The 16,239-nt window shown below is 36.2% G+C and overlaps 1 protein-coding gene and 1 long non-coding RNA gene across 10 annotated transcripts in view; one reads left to right on the top strand and one right to left on the bottom strand.

The window, feature by feature from the left end:
• Positions 1 to 16,239, top strand: part of PDE1A (phosphodiesterase 1A) — a 323,372-nt gene that overhangs the window by 299,981 nt on the left and 7,152 nt on the right. For 5 of the 9 annotated variants that reach the window (XR_012072711.1, XR_012072712.1, XR_012072710.1 and 2 more), the window contains 3 exons: positions 2,286 to 2,402; positions 6,750 to 6,955; positions 7,933 to 7,993. Coding sequence is in view for 1 of the 9 variants with exons in the window: in XM_072961261.1 (XP_072817362.1) it covers positions 2,286 to 2,359 (74 nt within the window). In the remaining 8 variants the exon portion in view is untranslated. Of the gene's footprint in view, positions 1 to 2,285; positions 2,403 to 4,296; positions 4,969 to 6,749; positions 6,956 to 7,932; positions 7,994 to 15,103; positions 15,295 to 15,905; positions 16,067 to 16,239 lie in introns of those variants that run through there. The other 4 variants (XR_012072714.1, XR_012072713.1, XM_072961261.1 and 1 more) reach the window with 4 other exon arrangements.
• LOC140696417 (uncharacterized) lies at positions 1,984 to 9,157 on the bottom strand. The gene is made up of 3 exons (XR_012072721.1): positions 9,070 to 9,157; positions 6,808 to 8,863; positions 1,984 to 2,673 (listed from the first exon to the last, which is right to left on the bottom strand). It is a non-coding gene; the product is annotated as an uncharacterized lncRNA (long non-coding RNA).

Raw genomic sequence — 16,239 nt, 5'->3', positions numbered from 1 at the left:
CATTTTGAGTTGGTTGTAGTTTTAAATTGCTACTTTTCTAATTTCATGTATGGAATTACTCTTGGATGTAGTCTGTGTATCATTTGGGGATTTTTTTGTAATTGCTGCATTGTAATTATTTGATATTTTGCTCCTCTTCCATGCTTTTGTTACTGGTGAGTTCTTCATCTGCTAGAAATAAGAGTTTTTGGTGTTTGTGAACCTCAATGTCTTTTGCCTATTGTAAAGATTCTCAAAATTTTTGAGAACGAGAGAATTAGTTAATTACTTATATTCCTTTCCTTTAACTCAGTCTATTCTTTTCACTCTGTTCTGTTCTATTCTAGTCTGTTTTGTTCTGTTCTAATCTAGTCACAAATAGCAGGATATCAGATCAGAAGTTCAAGCTAAGACTCTAAGATGATAAATGTCAGAAACAGATTGACTCATGAAGCAGAAATTTCAAAGATTCAAAAGCTGTTATTGGATGTTTATAACCTTCACCCAATTCAAACAATTGAAAGGGTCAGGTTGTTGATGATCAAAATAGGATTTGTGAGGAGGATTTCTTTAATGAGTTCTCTGCTATTGAGAAAGGTGTAGAAATGCCTCCCTTTTCACCTCAAATCAAGAGAAAAGAGCTCCACCCTTGGAGCTTGAAGTTAAGGGGATATTGGGATTAGAATCTAGCTTTTATAGGAGAGATCTAAAGGGTTAGATGGTGACAGATGAGCCAAAGGAGAGGAAGCTGTGTAGGTTTCAGTCTTTCCTCAAGTAACATTTGGAAATAAAGGCCCAACAAGTATTTCGTGAGAACCAAATGTGGTCTACTTACATTTGTAGCAGCAGACAGAAGCTGGAGATATACCAACAAGTTTCCAGGGGCTGTGGACATTGTAAAGGAACCAGAGTTTTAAGTGTCCATACCAAGGTGGTAAGGAGTCTCCACCCATGGTCCTTGACAAGCAGTCCCATGAATGTGGTCACAGGAGAAGGAGTCACCTCTAAACACCTGCCAGGTCTAGTGAGTGCAAAGACATCCTACAGTGGTACCAGTCAAGTAGGAACTTTGCTGCTCCTCTTAGCCTTCTCGCCCTTGCTCAGTTCAGGAGTTCAAGGTAGCCAGCTTGCTTGGAAGACAAGCAAGAAGTGAAAGAAACATCAGGCATGCCCCCATCACCAACCACTTTTGGGCTCTGCAACAAACCCAAGTTTGAGAAGAAGTTTTATCTTTGTTTTAAGATTGACATGTATTATATGCAACCAGACCTATGACACTGGCAATTTACTGTTATCACATGATGTTTTCACTATCTAAGAATTATTGGAAAAGTACTAATACTACCTGAAAGATTGAACCTGGGACAGAACATACGTTTCTCCTGTTGAATATATTTTAAAGAGAAAGTAAGGGACAAAATACTTTTGCTTTATGATAATACCCCATAAGTTCTATATGTTCATTAATTTTATAAACTCAGTAAAAATCTGTTGCCTGAGACCATACAGTCTTACAATATATGTTAAGAGATTATCTCAAAGTTAATTGGTGCAAAGTTTAATTGTTTATAAGTATATTTTCAATCAAATTTTGGACAGAAAGGACATTCTATCATATATGACTGTTTTCTGAAATATCAAGATATTCTTAGTAATTGACTCAAATTATTTCTACTAATTTTTAAACTTTCTTTCTTATATAATAAGACTTTTATCTGTACATTTTCTTTATGTTTCTATTTTTGATAGATTCTCTGCACCCTCTCTAGAAATGTTGGAACATTTTCCACACTAATTTTTTTTAAGGTTTATATAGAAGCTGAGTAATTCTAAGATTATAAATTCCATTAGTTTGTTTTGGCAGATGATGTCTTATCTTAAACACTACATTCTCTTATACACATCTGTTTTAAATTCATAGCAACTAAGCAATGTGTGGTAAAAGACACTGAACATTAGAGGGTTTGTTTAAAAGAATTTGTTTCAATTAAAAGTACTCAGGAAAAACATGCATAATTTTATGTTTTATTTAATAGATGTTTAAACATGTCTCATCTGTTTCATTTCTGTATTCCCTGATTAAATTGCAACTTTACAAAGTTGTATGACCACCAGGAGATGACTTGTTAAACTCTATAAATCCACAGGCTGGAAAGAAGATGTTTGGTATCTTTGGAGAAACATGCCGCAAAATCCATTGTAAAATCCAGTCTTCAACATTTTACTAGTTTCTTCAGTTTCCTGACCTTATTAGGATTTTTCTCAGGCCTATTTTGTTTTTGTTTATTTGTTTGCTTGTTTTTCAGGTGAACCTGATCTTCATAAAAACTCAGAAGATCTAGTAAATGCTGAAGAAAAACATGCTGATACACATTCATAGGTTTGAAATACCTTAAAGGCTTCTGTCATTTTCAACATGAGAGGTAATTTTACTTTTCAGTTGAGAAACTTATTTCTGAAGTGGATGGTTTATAGAAAAAGTTATCTTATGTAAATGTCTTCCTGGATTTTTTCTTGAAAATCTCTTATTTTCTGAGACAAATCCTTAACAGGTAAACTTTAAATATTTACCTTTCTAAGGAGTTCTTGACTCATTCATCAATAAAAATTATATTTACTGAGACCTTTTAGTCCTTTAAAAATAATAAGCAATCTTCTATGGAGAAGTTTAATCCTGGTTTCTTCTACTACTTCCTGAAAAAAATACAAATGTTTTACAATGATTTCTTTTTATACTTCATGTAGGAATTATGAACATTTACACTAGGTGATAATAACAAAGCAAGTGCATATTATGAAACAAACATCAATGTTTGCTAAAATCCCTGGACATTTGCATCTATGGTTCCCTTTTTAAAAATTCTAGGGCTCACCTTTGATCTATCAAATTATTCACTCTGGGAGTGATGCCTTAGAAATTTGAATTTTTAGCAATTCATTGTTTTTCTAGTTCTGTACGCTAAATTTGAGAACCACTGTCTTGGGCCAACAGATAAGCTGCAGGCAGTTAGAAGGGAGGACTGTGTTTTTCTAGTGGAGATGTCTTAGTGTCTCCTTTAAAAAGTATTATAATGAGTCTTGTTGTTGGCATGATGGTAGAGGCAATAAAAAATGCCGTGGGTACCATACTGAGACTTTGAGATGTTACCAGTATCTCCTCGAATGTTGCTTTAGATATGACTGAGTTAAAACATGATTAGCTTTTAAGATGATCCATTTCTCAATATTCCTTGAGTTGGTTGTAAGACTCTTTAGTTGATAATAATAGTTTTATTAATAGTAACTCAGTGTCAGGCACTGTGATGAACATCTTATATCTATTATTTCATTTAGTCCTATCAACAATTCCAGAGTTAGTGATTGTGATTATTTTGCATATGAATTGTGGCTAGAAATCAAGCCACAAAGTGGGTAGAAATTTTTAAAATACAGCTCTATATTAAACATTTTAAAGATATTGTCTCCTATTAGCACCAGAAATTTCTCTCCATACCCTCCATCCAAACTATAAAGCCACATACACACACACAAGAGATAGGAAGAGGAATTCCAAATGATATAAAATGAACATCTGTTACCTACTGATAACTCCCTTATTTTCGACAAGGGCTATAAAGTCCAGCATGAAATTGCCACACAGTTTTTGATGCCTGTATATGACCAAAACATGATCTTCATTTTCATCTGGATTTTATTTCAGGATAATGAGAACAGCACTAAAATATCTTAAATCCTCAATTTTCCACAAATCTATATTCTTCTCTTTCAACACACACTTGGAACAGGCTATTTTTATGGGCTTATTTTAGGAATTAATAAGAAGAACATAAATTCTGAGCTAGTAATTCTAGCCAAATAGACACACTCAAAGTTGCTATCAGAGATTTTGGCCAGTGCTTCTGCCATTGTTCTTCCTCCACAATTTGGCCTTCTTCAATCAAACCAGATACATTTTTAAGACAAAAGTTGGACAGTTTTAAATTTTCATCACTTTGAAACCAGTTATAGCATAGGTGGCTATGTAATACATGTGCAGAAGAGGAGGCATTTTTAAACTTCACTTTCTTGCACTATTTTATACACAGTGCTGTAGCTACAAATTCCTCAAGATGTTAAGTAAAAAGAAAGCAAAAACAAAATTATGGAAAAATATTTTTTGCAGCTCTGAGGCTATTTAAATTGTCCTTATTTTTAAATACATGGGAACAAAATGAGAGGTGGGAATGCCCAGAAGCTGTGATTGAAGTCCTGTGACAACCATAGAGCATCAGAGCCCTGGCTCTGTGAGCTGATCAACTCTTCATTGTAACTCTTAAGCTGGGAAGCCGCCATGAAACCTGTCCCTGAAAGCAGTGGACCAGCCTGCATCCATCCTCATGGTTTCGGAGCACTAATGAATCACCTACATGGGCGTGGTCACAAGACAAGTCACACATTACCTGCGATCCAAGATAACAAGATCTTTCAGCCATTGTTGGAGACAGACACTAGAACTGAGAACGGAATTTGCCTTCTGGGGCGTTGATCCCATCAGGATGTAACAAAATGTATTACAAGCCAAGGAATAAGTGAAAAGTGTGTGTGCTTATGTGTGTGTGTGTATGGGTGTGTATATTCAAAAATGTCTATGAAAGTGGAAGCCCACACTTTTCTGTACAGATAACATTGTTTGATGTGACCTTATAATTTTACTACACAGAAACAAACTGCAACCCATGGAGACTCTGCTTCCTTGTCATGTTTTGCCTGAGCATGTGCAGAGTCTTTCCTTTGCTGTAAACTGAAGAACTACCTTTATATGTTATTAGCTGACAAGAAAGGTCAAGCACAACTAGGTGTTGTAACCTTACTGTATAAACACTTCAGTGATTGTTAGACTAAGTGAACTTGTCTTTGTGAAAGGTAGAAATTTGGTTGGAAAAAATCAAGAGTAGAGAGTAGTCATTGATTAAAGAATAAAGTGAAGGTGGCTATGTCCATCCCAATGCCTTTCTGTTGCACCTGCTTCTTCCCTGGGTTCCACAATGCTAAGCAATATATTGGAAATGGATGCAATCAGAAGCTTTTAAGTCTAAGCAGTGGGATTTTATAACTCACAACTTAGATCTCTTTTAATGTGTAAGCCATATTCTATATGCATATTAGGTATGCATCATTCTAATTTAAGATATTTTTGTGCATAGACTCTGTATAAGATGCTTCTAAATGTTCTATGAATAAGGTCCTTAGCTTTTGTTTCACCTTAATCATATGTAGGACACAGCTAAATAATTATATCATAGACATTATAATGCAATTGATATTTTAAACGTAAGCAGTAAAGATTGATCTATAATGATGTCTTGGGGGAGAATGTATAGATATGTACATCATGGTGACTTTTTCTCCTTTGACAATGGACTTCTTATTTCTATTTATGGAGAAACTGCAACTACTGCTTTTAATGTCTTTTTTAAGTAGCTATTTACAAGCTAGAACATATTCTGCATTTAAAATAGAATCTATCTGGGAAGTCCTAGTACTATTGTTCCTATTTGAGCCAGTTGTCTTTCGATAAAGCTATAGAATCACTCAACAAAGAAATAAATCGAAACACTGCTTCTTTAATTGTCATAGGCAACATGTCCACTTTGTTCCTATTAATACTTTAAGATATATAGACTTTATTATTAAAAATAGAGGAATATAATGAATTCATTATTTTCTGTATATGGGCTTTAACCTAATTTTCCAGGTTATGTAACTTACAGAGCGCTGAACGTCCAAGGGAGTGGAGAAAACACACTCCATTTCCTCAGAAGAGTTGTCACGCTGTTGATGCACTTTTTCTTTTCCCAATCTGCCTCCCTCGCTCCCTTGTTCCCTCCTTTCCCTCCCTTCTCTCCTTTGTATCTTCTTTATTCCTCTCTCTCTCTCTAAGAGAGCCAATACTTTGTGTTCATTTAGTGAGAGTTCAGAGTGGAGGTACCAGTGCCCATCCCTTCTGCAAACATCAATGTTGAATCCATCCTGAAGGGAGGGATGGATGAGTTAGGCTGCTGCACCTTAAATGTCCTGCTTTGCATTTTTATCCTCAGCTACCAAACATATATCGAATAATTTCATATGCCTTTTTATTTAACCAGTATCTCTTTTATTTAATTTGTCACATGTCAAGCTACAACTCTTGTGTTTTTATTCTGCTGTATTTATCTGTACTTCCTATTATATATGATTGTTAAATAAATTATACTTGAGGGAAAATATTGTGAAATATTTGGTGCCTGATATAATTCAACTTGGTGGGGCATTGAAAGGTTGGTGAAATCAGGGAAAAATTAGAAGTACACCATCTAAAACATTGATAAGCGTTCTACAAGGAAGTGATTTTTGCTCTATGAAAGAATTGTTGTTCATTGAACATTTATTACTGTCCCATTATTTGCAAGCTCCTGGCTAGATGCATGGTGCCTACAGGATTCTGGAAACCTGAATCTTTCCTCTAAAAATTTCCTATTTTATAGAGGAGATAATCTATACACATAAATAACTAAAAGGCCATGTGTAAAAGTAACCAGCTGCACATAACCTGCATCTCTGGCTATTAAGGGAGGTAAAAACTGCTTCTAAATTCAGGGCTTCCAAGAAGACTTCATAGAATGGATGGCATTGGAGTTGACATTTCAGTAACAAATAATAATAAGCAAAAGTTCATATTCATTGCCCATTTTCTATGTACAGCCTCCATGTAAACACTTAACAAATATTATCTCTAATCCTCAATTATCCAGCAAAGTGACTATCGATATGAGTAAGGAAACCAAGTCTCAGAGAAAGAGCCTTGTCTACCATGTGAGTCTCAAGCAGCATACTCCAGACTGGAATTGGTTCTAGGTCTCTCTGGCACTGAAGATCTTTTTTCTTTCTACTGCATCTATGGAGGATGAGGCAGAAGCTCAGTGGAAAGAACAGCTCTGTGAAGGACAGTGTGAATAAGGTAACGCTGGAGAATAATAAAGCAAAGGGTGTCAAGTCAAAGTGAAGACCTAGAGAGTTTTAATTAACTGAATTAAGAGTAATTGGCACAATATGTGCCACCCCTCAGGCTGTGTCTCCATGATAGTAAAGCATTCGTGATGAAAATGTAAACATTTATCTAGTCATCAGATACACAACACTGCACTGAACTTTTTACATTGAATGTGATTCCATGACAAATGTTCACCTACTATCAAAAAGCTTTCAAAGGCCATATTTTCATTTTGAAATATAATTTAGATATAAACACTTATTTCCTTTGGAAGCTACATTAAGCCTTGCATCCTCTGTTTAAATGATTTTTTTTAAATATCATAAAACTTACCCATCATTTAGTACAAGCCTTAAACAGTAATGAAAATACACATTTTGGAGTCAAAAAGTGAACACCTAATAATGTCCCACATTACATACCTGTCATTTCTTTGGGGAGAATTCCAAATATTTAAGATACAAATCCTATATATGAACCAGCATGTATATTTAAAGCTCTTTTGGGGGCTATTTGTCCTTTAGTAACACTAAGTTTCTAGGTTATTTCCTTAACAGTTGGCAGTTGGGGAGCTTCCTTTGCATCTCAAGCTGATACATTTTTATCTCTGATAATTAAAGAGTCAAGTATTTAGTTCTTATTATAGTCTTTACCGCATTATATAATTTTCTGACAGTCTCTCTTTTACTCCCTGTAACTTCTCCTTGCGAATTTGTTATCCCCATCTTTGGATGAGGAGCCATAGCAGAGGAGGGTGAAGAATTTGTGTATGATCACTCAGCTATTGAGGACCCTGGAATCGAAGTCTGTGTATGACCCTCCAAACCATTAGGCAGACTGTCTCCGGACTCTGTGGGAGGGTTGGTCAGGTTGTCTCCACCCACTATATCCATTACCTTCCATTTCTATCCTTTATTCCATCCTACTCTTTATTCCCCATCCAGGCACTTGTCCCTAAAAACCACCACTCTGAGAGGGCAGAATTTCCAGTGACCAGCAGCAGGGGTAAGTGTGCTTTGGTGACCAATTAAATCATGTATTACATTACAGCAGAAAAGGTGCCTTTGATTTCCGTGGATGGAGGAATTATTTCCCATGCTTAATGTGTGACCTTAAATTTTTGCTTTTCAAATAACTACTGGTGTTCAGTCCAGATCTTTGCTACTGAAAGTGTGGTCCCTGCTTGGGAACTTCTTATAAATGAAGACTCTGAGGCCCCATCCAGACCTTTTAAACTAGAAGTGGCATTTTAAGAAGATAACTGGGTGATTTCTATACATATCACTGGTCTAGACAATAATTAAATATTGTGGAGATAATTCTGTGCAACCACTAAGCACTTAAACACGAGGCTGTTTTTCCCCACACCAGACAAGAGCCTCTGCAGTTCACGATCTCAACACTGTTCTACTCTCTCAAAACTAAACCAAACTAAACCCAAGAGGCTGTTGAACTGGACACAGTCTATGACACAGTGCTTGGATCAATTAAAAGTTAAGTCTTATTGTTCCTATAAGTATTAAAGTCACATTTCTTCTTTCTATTCAAAGAGCATTGATTGCATGTTTTAGATTTTTCCATCTCATGTGTGTTCCACATTTGGCCTCTGCCTCCAGCTCTTTTCACTTTTTCTTTTTTGCACACTGTGATTAAATCTCCTTCGTTCTTTCTTTGGACCTATCACCCTTGTTCTCAAAGACAGTTTCTCCTTGTCTACATCAGGGGTCAGTAAACTTTCTCTGTAGAGAATCAGGAAGCAGCTATTTTAGGCTTTGCAGGCCACGGTTCCATCATACTGTCCCTCCTCCTCGCTCTTCTCCTCCTCCTTCCTCTTCATTTTCTTCTTTCTTCTCTTCCTTTTCTTTCTTTACAACCCTTTAAAAATGTAAGAGCCATTCTGAGCTTGGGGTATGGGAGCAGCACACCAAAACAGGCCACAGGGCAGGTTTGCCCTGCAGGTCCACACCTACTGTGTATAGCATAAAAAAGTGAGGCTGCTTGTGCCAGTGACAGTCATCCCTGGGAGCTCCACCTTCCCCAGGGCCTGCCCAGCCACCCTGAGGACCGGGGACATGGTATACCTGTCACCTGTTCACAGCACACGTACAGTTTAGCAGGGCTGGCTACAGCTCCAGTTCTCAGCCTGAAGCCTGCATGCATCAGCATCACCTGGAGGGTCTGTTAAACTGCAGATTGCTAAGCCCCACCCCCCAGAGATTCTGATTGGATAAGTCTGGGGTAGAGTTTGAGGAGATGCTGATGCTATTGGACTGGAGATCTCATTTTGAGAACCGCTGACCTACGACTCAAGCTTAAACCCGGTAGCTTAATATTCAAAGCCCTTCACAGTCCAACCCCAGTTTATCTTTCTAGCCATTGCCTTCACTGTGCCATTGCTATTCTTGGATTTCTGCTGTCCCTCTGCACACAATGCCTCCTCTGCGTGGATTTTGTTGCTTCCTTTGCCCTCTTTACCTGTCACTGTCCCTCCTTCCTCCAAGGCTCTGCATGTGTGCCAGCTCTCCCAGAAAGCCTTGTCCCATTACTCTGGTCAGAACTTTCAGACCCCCTTTTCTGGATGAACACATCTCATATCCCTCTCTGAGGGAAATTTGGGGCTCTCCACATCATATATTTGCAGCCAGATTTTAAGGTAGAGAAGCTCTGAGACTTAAACATTGCAGGTGTGAATAAATGAATGAAGGCAGGAAGGAAAAGTTTGTTCTTTGTCCTTGTTTGTTTGAATTAATCCTTTCAGATAACATCTCTAATTAATTCAATCAAAATGAGACTCACTTTTTGGGCACCTTAGATCTCCATGACTCCAAAAAATCATCTGTGTTTTTTCTCAAAGCAGACAAATGGGGAGTGCATTAATTCTTAATTAATTCCTAATAGCATACTAAAAGCGAATCTGAATTATATGAGAAAAACATTGTCTCCCCATCTGTCTCTTATCTACCCTTGGGGAGATGGGTCTGCTGGTGCAGAGATATATTAATAGTAGCTAATCTTACCAACTGGGCTAAGGAGAAAAGCTCACACTTCCTAGGTGGTTTTCCATGGCCTTGATGATTCATACTGGGGATGGTATAAGCTAGCAACAATGACCTCAATGCATAATAATACGTCTTTGGTAGTTGGTAGCTGTTAACATTTTGTATCTTCTCACCACAAAGTCTTTGATAGAATAGTAAAATAATAACGAACAATATTTGAAGGATTTAGATAGTACTTAACACATTGTTGTTTCTCAATTAGCATAAGTTAACATTATTATTTTATTTTTGTCCATATATTATTTCTTGTTGAATTCTATGTAAAAGACCTGAGGCAAGAAATATCTTACCCAAGAACTGAATTTGGCCCTTAGTTCAACTTCAGACTTTGTCAGGTACAGTTTCTGTGATCTTAGATAAGCCTCAGTTTTCTCATCTATGAAATGGAGATAATAAGACTATTTTATAGGATTGTTGGAATGATTAAATGAAATGGCCCATGTAAGATACTGAGAATACTGACTGACACATAGAAAAAACTGAAGTAGTATGAACTATAAAAATAAGAATCTACTAGGAGCTCCACTTTAAAAAAAAAAAACTAATTCATGCTTGTAATTGCATGATTTTGACTTCAGTAGCAATATCCTCAAAGTCCACATGATGGGGAGGTTGTTCCATGTGAAAAATAGGCTGGCCATTCTATAGTAAAGATATCAGTATTTATATCCTTGCTTTAAAAGGCAAAATTACATATAGATATATTGAAATACAGATTGAGATATATTTGTGTATATATATAGAGAGAGACAGCTAGATTGATATGTGTTGATATATATCATGGTGACATTCTATTTTTATGGAAATATTTTAATGCAAATATTAAAAAATATATAAGCATAAAGATAAAATAACAATAACCTTTAGACTCCTTGGGTGGCTTCATAAATAAAACATATTATTAGACATCCAGGTGCACTTAGAAGCAACAACAGCAGTCTTTTAAAAAGAAAAAAAAAAATACAGGCACACGCCCCAGCAAACTCCACGGATTTCACAGAGTCTTCATTAGCAAAATAGAAAAGGCTTTCTTTGGAGGAAACAGAAAAAGGAGAGGAACTTTGCTAATGTGGAACTTGTCTGTGTGAGAACAGATGCATCCACTAAATGTGGTGAGTCAGAGGCAATCTGGAAGCCAAGTGGGTCAACACTGAAACCATAATCTTCAAACCCACCAGAGAGAAAAGGGCTGCTAGAAGTAGCCACGGTGCAAAAGACACATTCAGATGGAGATGACTTGGCATCCTGGGCGGGAACTTCCTGAGAGCAAGTTGTGTGGCCAAGGGCAGGGAGAGAGGAGCTGGCTTTGCCTCTCCCTCGGGCTGGCTCCATTTGGCTGCCTTTCTCTTTCCACTTCCCACTGCGCCACAGCCCTTCACCTTTCTTTTGGGAGAGCCTCGCTTTCCTCCTTTTGTTTAGTTTGTTCTGGATGTCTCCCTCTATCCCCTCCCCCAGCTTTTCCTTAATAGAAGAAAATAAGGAAATGATCACTTAGGGAAGTATTTATTTAATGAAGTTTTAAGTCTCTGCACTTAATTTAATAGCAAATGGGTTAAAAAAAAAAAGACCTCTCTAAAATAAGCTTCCTTTTCTATTTCAGTGTGGTTACATTATACATATGTGCAAATATACACATTTATATACGCATAGATATTTTATATCCATACATATGTTTATCTATAATGTGTAAAACACGTGTGGAGTCTGCACACACACATATTCCTCAATAAAAAAAATTCAAGTCTACATTGTGTAATAAAAAAAGATTTTGGGGAATTAATAGATTAATAGGAAAAAAGCATACAAATTTATTTATGATTTAAATACAGATGTACTGATTTTGGCAATTATATTTTTCCTCAAATATTGCAGTAAATTATTTTATACCAATACAGCTTTTGGTAGTTTATAATGACAATGTCTAATTTTTGATACTTTTCTGCCCCTGTTATAAAAATTATGATTTTTAAAAATTTCATTTAGATATCAACCAGTTCCAATTAACTACTTCATATGAAAGCTTTATTTTTACTGACATTTTTACAATGGATAGCTCAAGCTTAGTATTGTACAAAGCTCCAGGGTAGTTATACTAGTAGAGTATAGTTAGTAGTAGTGTAATCAGTAATGTAATTCCTGTCTTACTCATCACTGGTCTTCATGTCAAGTTTTAATGTTTAGATTACTGTGTGTTTTCCAAAGCAAGTAAAGGACCCATATAATGTTTAAAACCCTGGACAAATAAAACAGATAAGTGACAACTTCTACATAGGAAATCTATGTCCCATTAGGGCAAAAAGAGAAAGATGAGAGCAACATCTAGTAGTATAATTAGTATGATTAGGGAATCACAGACCCAGAATTTATGCTGCAGGGGAAATGTAATGGGAAACCCACTCATTTAACTGCAATGTCTTGACAAATGCTAGTCTCTAAAACATAGAGAAGAAAGAGAAGATATTCTCCTGTAATAATTAAAGAGATGTTCAACTATCTGCGAGTAATATTTTTAAGGTTCTTAATGTTCCATTGCTTTGATTCATATTAAGCCATGTTACACCTTTGCTGCTGTGGAGGAGGAAAAAGTTTTCCTCACCCCTTTTAGGGCTCCTGGCTGGGTCTAAAAATTCAACTGACAAAGACAGATTAATAGGAACTTTATTTTAAGTTTTACATGATATAGGAGTCTTTATAAAGAAATGAAGATCTGAAGAAACAGATCTGAGTTTTTCGTGCTAGGACTGATGACCCGGCAGTGGTGGAGGAGCATGCCGGTTAAGGAGTGTGGCGTAAGTACAGTAAACTGGGGGAAACCTAGCAAGGCCTATTTGTTTGGATTCTTGAGGCTCTTTGTCTTCAGAGACAAGGATGCTCCGTTCCTCCAGGTTTAGGGAGGACATCTTTCACGTGAGGTTTTTTAGCTGTTTCAGGAGAGAAGGGGAGAGGGATTGTCAGAGTGAGCATCCCGCTACTGCTGTTTTCTCAGACTCCTCCAGCTTAAACTATTCAGTATGTCAAGGTGCCTTATTTTGGAGTAGCGCGTCCTGAATCCTGTCACTACTCTGGGGAAAAATGGATTTTTTAATTCCAATAAAACTAATTCCTCAGTTAGCTTAAGGAGAGCCACAGTTAGAATATTCATTCTCTCTGCTTCCTCCCTAAGCAGTATGTTTTTTTTTAATACCATAATATCTATAGTATATTCTACAATTGCGCATTTAGGTCTGAGATAATTACGCTCGTTTACATTATTTTTACTTTTTCGGCAATACAAAATCTGGGAGATGGTAAGTGAAATTATCATTCCTCAAATCTGGGGGTTATGGGGGCACAGAGAAGGGCAAAGATAATATTTAAAAATAGCAATTTGTGAAGTTATTTCTGTTTTACAACTTACTAGAAATCAAGAAAAAGAAACACCTTAAAAAGACTGATGTCTCTTGTTCTTTAAGAAAAGATGGTTCTTAAGATTATCACAAACTTGGCAATTCTTTTTCTTTTTTTGTAGATACTAAAGGTTATTTTTAAAGTACAGATTTAAACATAGAAGAGACTTTTAAATGAGCCAAATTCTTCAAAAAGTTTCAACTTTGCTTTTTTATTGGTCATAAGTCAGTTTAGTTTACAGTCGATGCCAAAGAATTAAAGTCAAACTCAGATTCTTCTTTCCACCCCAGCCTCATTAGCAAAATTATCCCTGTATGCTTTACATATAAAATGTGGAAAGCTTAATTCTAAGTCAATCTATAAAGCACTAAAATGTAAAACCCTATAGTTCCTAAGGAGAATGGGCTTTTCTACCCTAAAAACTATTAGAACTTCTCAATCTGATCATAAGCTTGTAGAGGGTTTGTTGGATTATTGGTTCATTTAGGGCTACTTACATTCTTTGGACTCTAGTTTCCTGATCTATAAAACAAATCTTACCTGTCGTACATAGTTAATGTGATTGTTAACTGAGAAACACAGGTGAGGCCACTTTATTACTTGTGAAAACTGAGTACATATTTACTAGCAAGATGGCAACAATGCAGCCTTTTCATTTTTATAACTAATGTTTAGATCAGTAGTTGGCATTAGTAGAATGTATATGTATTTGTGGAACTAAATTGAATCAAGACAAGTGGAATTTTAAAAGAAAGGAATAAATAAATACAATGGAATTTGAAAAGCAAGAAAGAAAATATATTTAAAAGCCTCCTTATTGTAAGAGAAAGCTTGGATTCCAGAATTAGAAAAAGTAAAAATGAATCACTTAAAATGTACTCAAGTTCAAGATCTCACTTTTGGTTATAGAGAGAAATAAATTAAAACAAAAAGGAAGAACTTGGCAAATAGTGTGGCATCAATGATGAGAAAAAAAAATGAAGGAACAGTTTCTGAAAAACATATCAGTATTTATGTATAAAATACTAAAGAGCTTCAGAAAGTAATCCTGGAGAAAGAAAATAACACATGATGATGGAGTTGGAGGTGATGGTGGTGGTGGTGTTTGTTTTGTGTTGGTGTTTTTCCAAGCTCAAGTGGGAACACAGCACCGACAAGTCAGTTTCTGTTTGTTATCAACCCATTTTGCACCTGGAGGAGAAAAAGAACATAACTACTTCAGAACACAGTGGAAACATTCCAGAGAATATAATACCATGTCACGTAAATCTCTGTAAAGGGAAAAAATCTGGTAATCATCACTTACTAGCAACAAAGCTTGTGTGCTCGGCTAGAGTAAATTATCCAATTAGTAATTTGTAGGAGGAAATTTTTCCTGAAGGAACTTTCAAATCGTTAAAAACAAAAACAAAAAAACACCCTGATCACTATTTTTTAAATCGTTTTCTAAGGAGAAGTTGTAAAAGAAAGCATAATTGGTTACAAATCTAACGTTGTAACATGCAAACTTACTATATATGCATGTATGTGTTTTTCTAACTCAAACAAGTTTGTTCTGTTGTCAAATATGCAAAGATACCCTTTTTCTCCTCTGATTCCACCTTCTCTTAATACTGCTGTTTTTTGTCTATTCTCATCTCGTCTTCTCTCCTTTGCTGCTCGCCTGCAGGCCCTGAAAGAGAGTCAGAGGGAGAAACAAAGATCTTAGAGTTGGAAGAAGCTTCACAGAATCGTCAGGTCATGCCCCCACCCCCAACAATCCATCTCCACATGTTACCAATTAGAAAACTGGGTCCCTGAATGATTAAAAAACCTTCCCAGTGTCACAGAGCTACAATAAATAAGAAAAGCCACCCTCTACTCCATCACCTCATTCTATTTCCTTCCAGGAATTTATCACTATCTGAAATGATCTAAATCATTTATTAATTTACATATATATTGGCAGCCTACAAATACTAGCATCCATGGATTTAAGGATCTTAACTATCTCATTCACACCTGTGTCTTTGGCACTTAATGGCTAGCATATCATAGGCATTCATACATATTTACTGAATAATAAACTAGAATTATTAGTTTTTTGTTTCCAGTGTATACTTTTATAAACTACACCAAATTATCCTATGAAAAACAGCATAGAATAATTAAGGATATCTGACTTGTACTATCTAGCTACAGGTCTATTATAAACATTAACCTAATTTATGCATTTTAAGTAGCAAAAATATCCAGTAAGCATTAATGTTTTCAACTCCTTGACACATAGAAGTAGCTTGTGCTTCCTTTAGATGCCCTGGGGAAGAAGGTCCCTGAATTGTGTTCATTTGGGGAGAAGACACTGATGGCTGCTCAGCTGATACCCATGTTCACTTCATACCTTGCAAAGAGAACCTAGATTTAGTTGGAAAGTGACCAGGTACCTAGAGCTTTTCCCTTTCTCTTCCCACTGTTCTTCCTGCTTGGAACAGAGCAGATGCTTTGAGCAGCATCTCTCCTGGGACCATGAAGTTACAGCTCTGAGCATGTTAAGGAAAACAAGAAGTACCTGGATGCCCATTGGTATCTGGAGCCACAGTTCCAGTCCTGGACGTTTTACTGCATGATCTAAACAAACGTCTGTGCCATTGTCTGCTGGATTTTGTATTATTTGCTGTCAAATGCTTGTTCTAAATAATAATGAAGAATCATTTGCTGAACATACTCTAGTATCATTTTTAGGATTCTAACATGGTAGTGTCATATACTTCTGAAGTTCACTGTGGTCATTCCCTCAAATTAGCCTCATTGTTACAAAAAGTCAGA

Source organism: Vicugna pacos, chromosome 5 (genome assembly GCF_048564905.1).
Source record: "Vicugna pacos chromosome 5, VicPac4, whole genome shotgun sequence".
Lineage (NCBI taxonomy): Eukaryota > Metazoa > Chordata > Mammalia > Artiodactyla > Camelidae > Vicugna > Vicugna pacos.
This window is presented reverse-complemented; position numbering and strand designations above follow the sequence as displayed.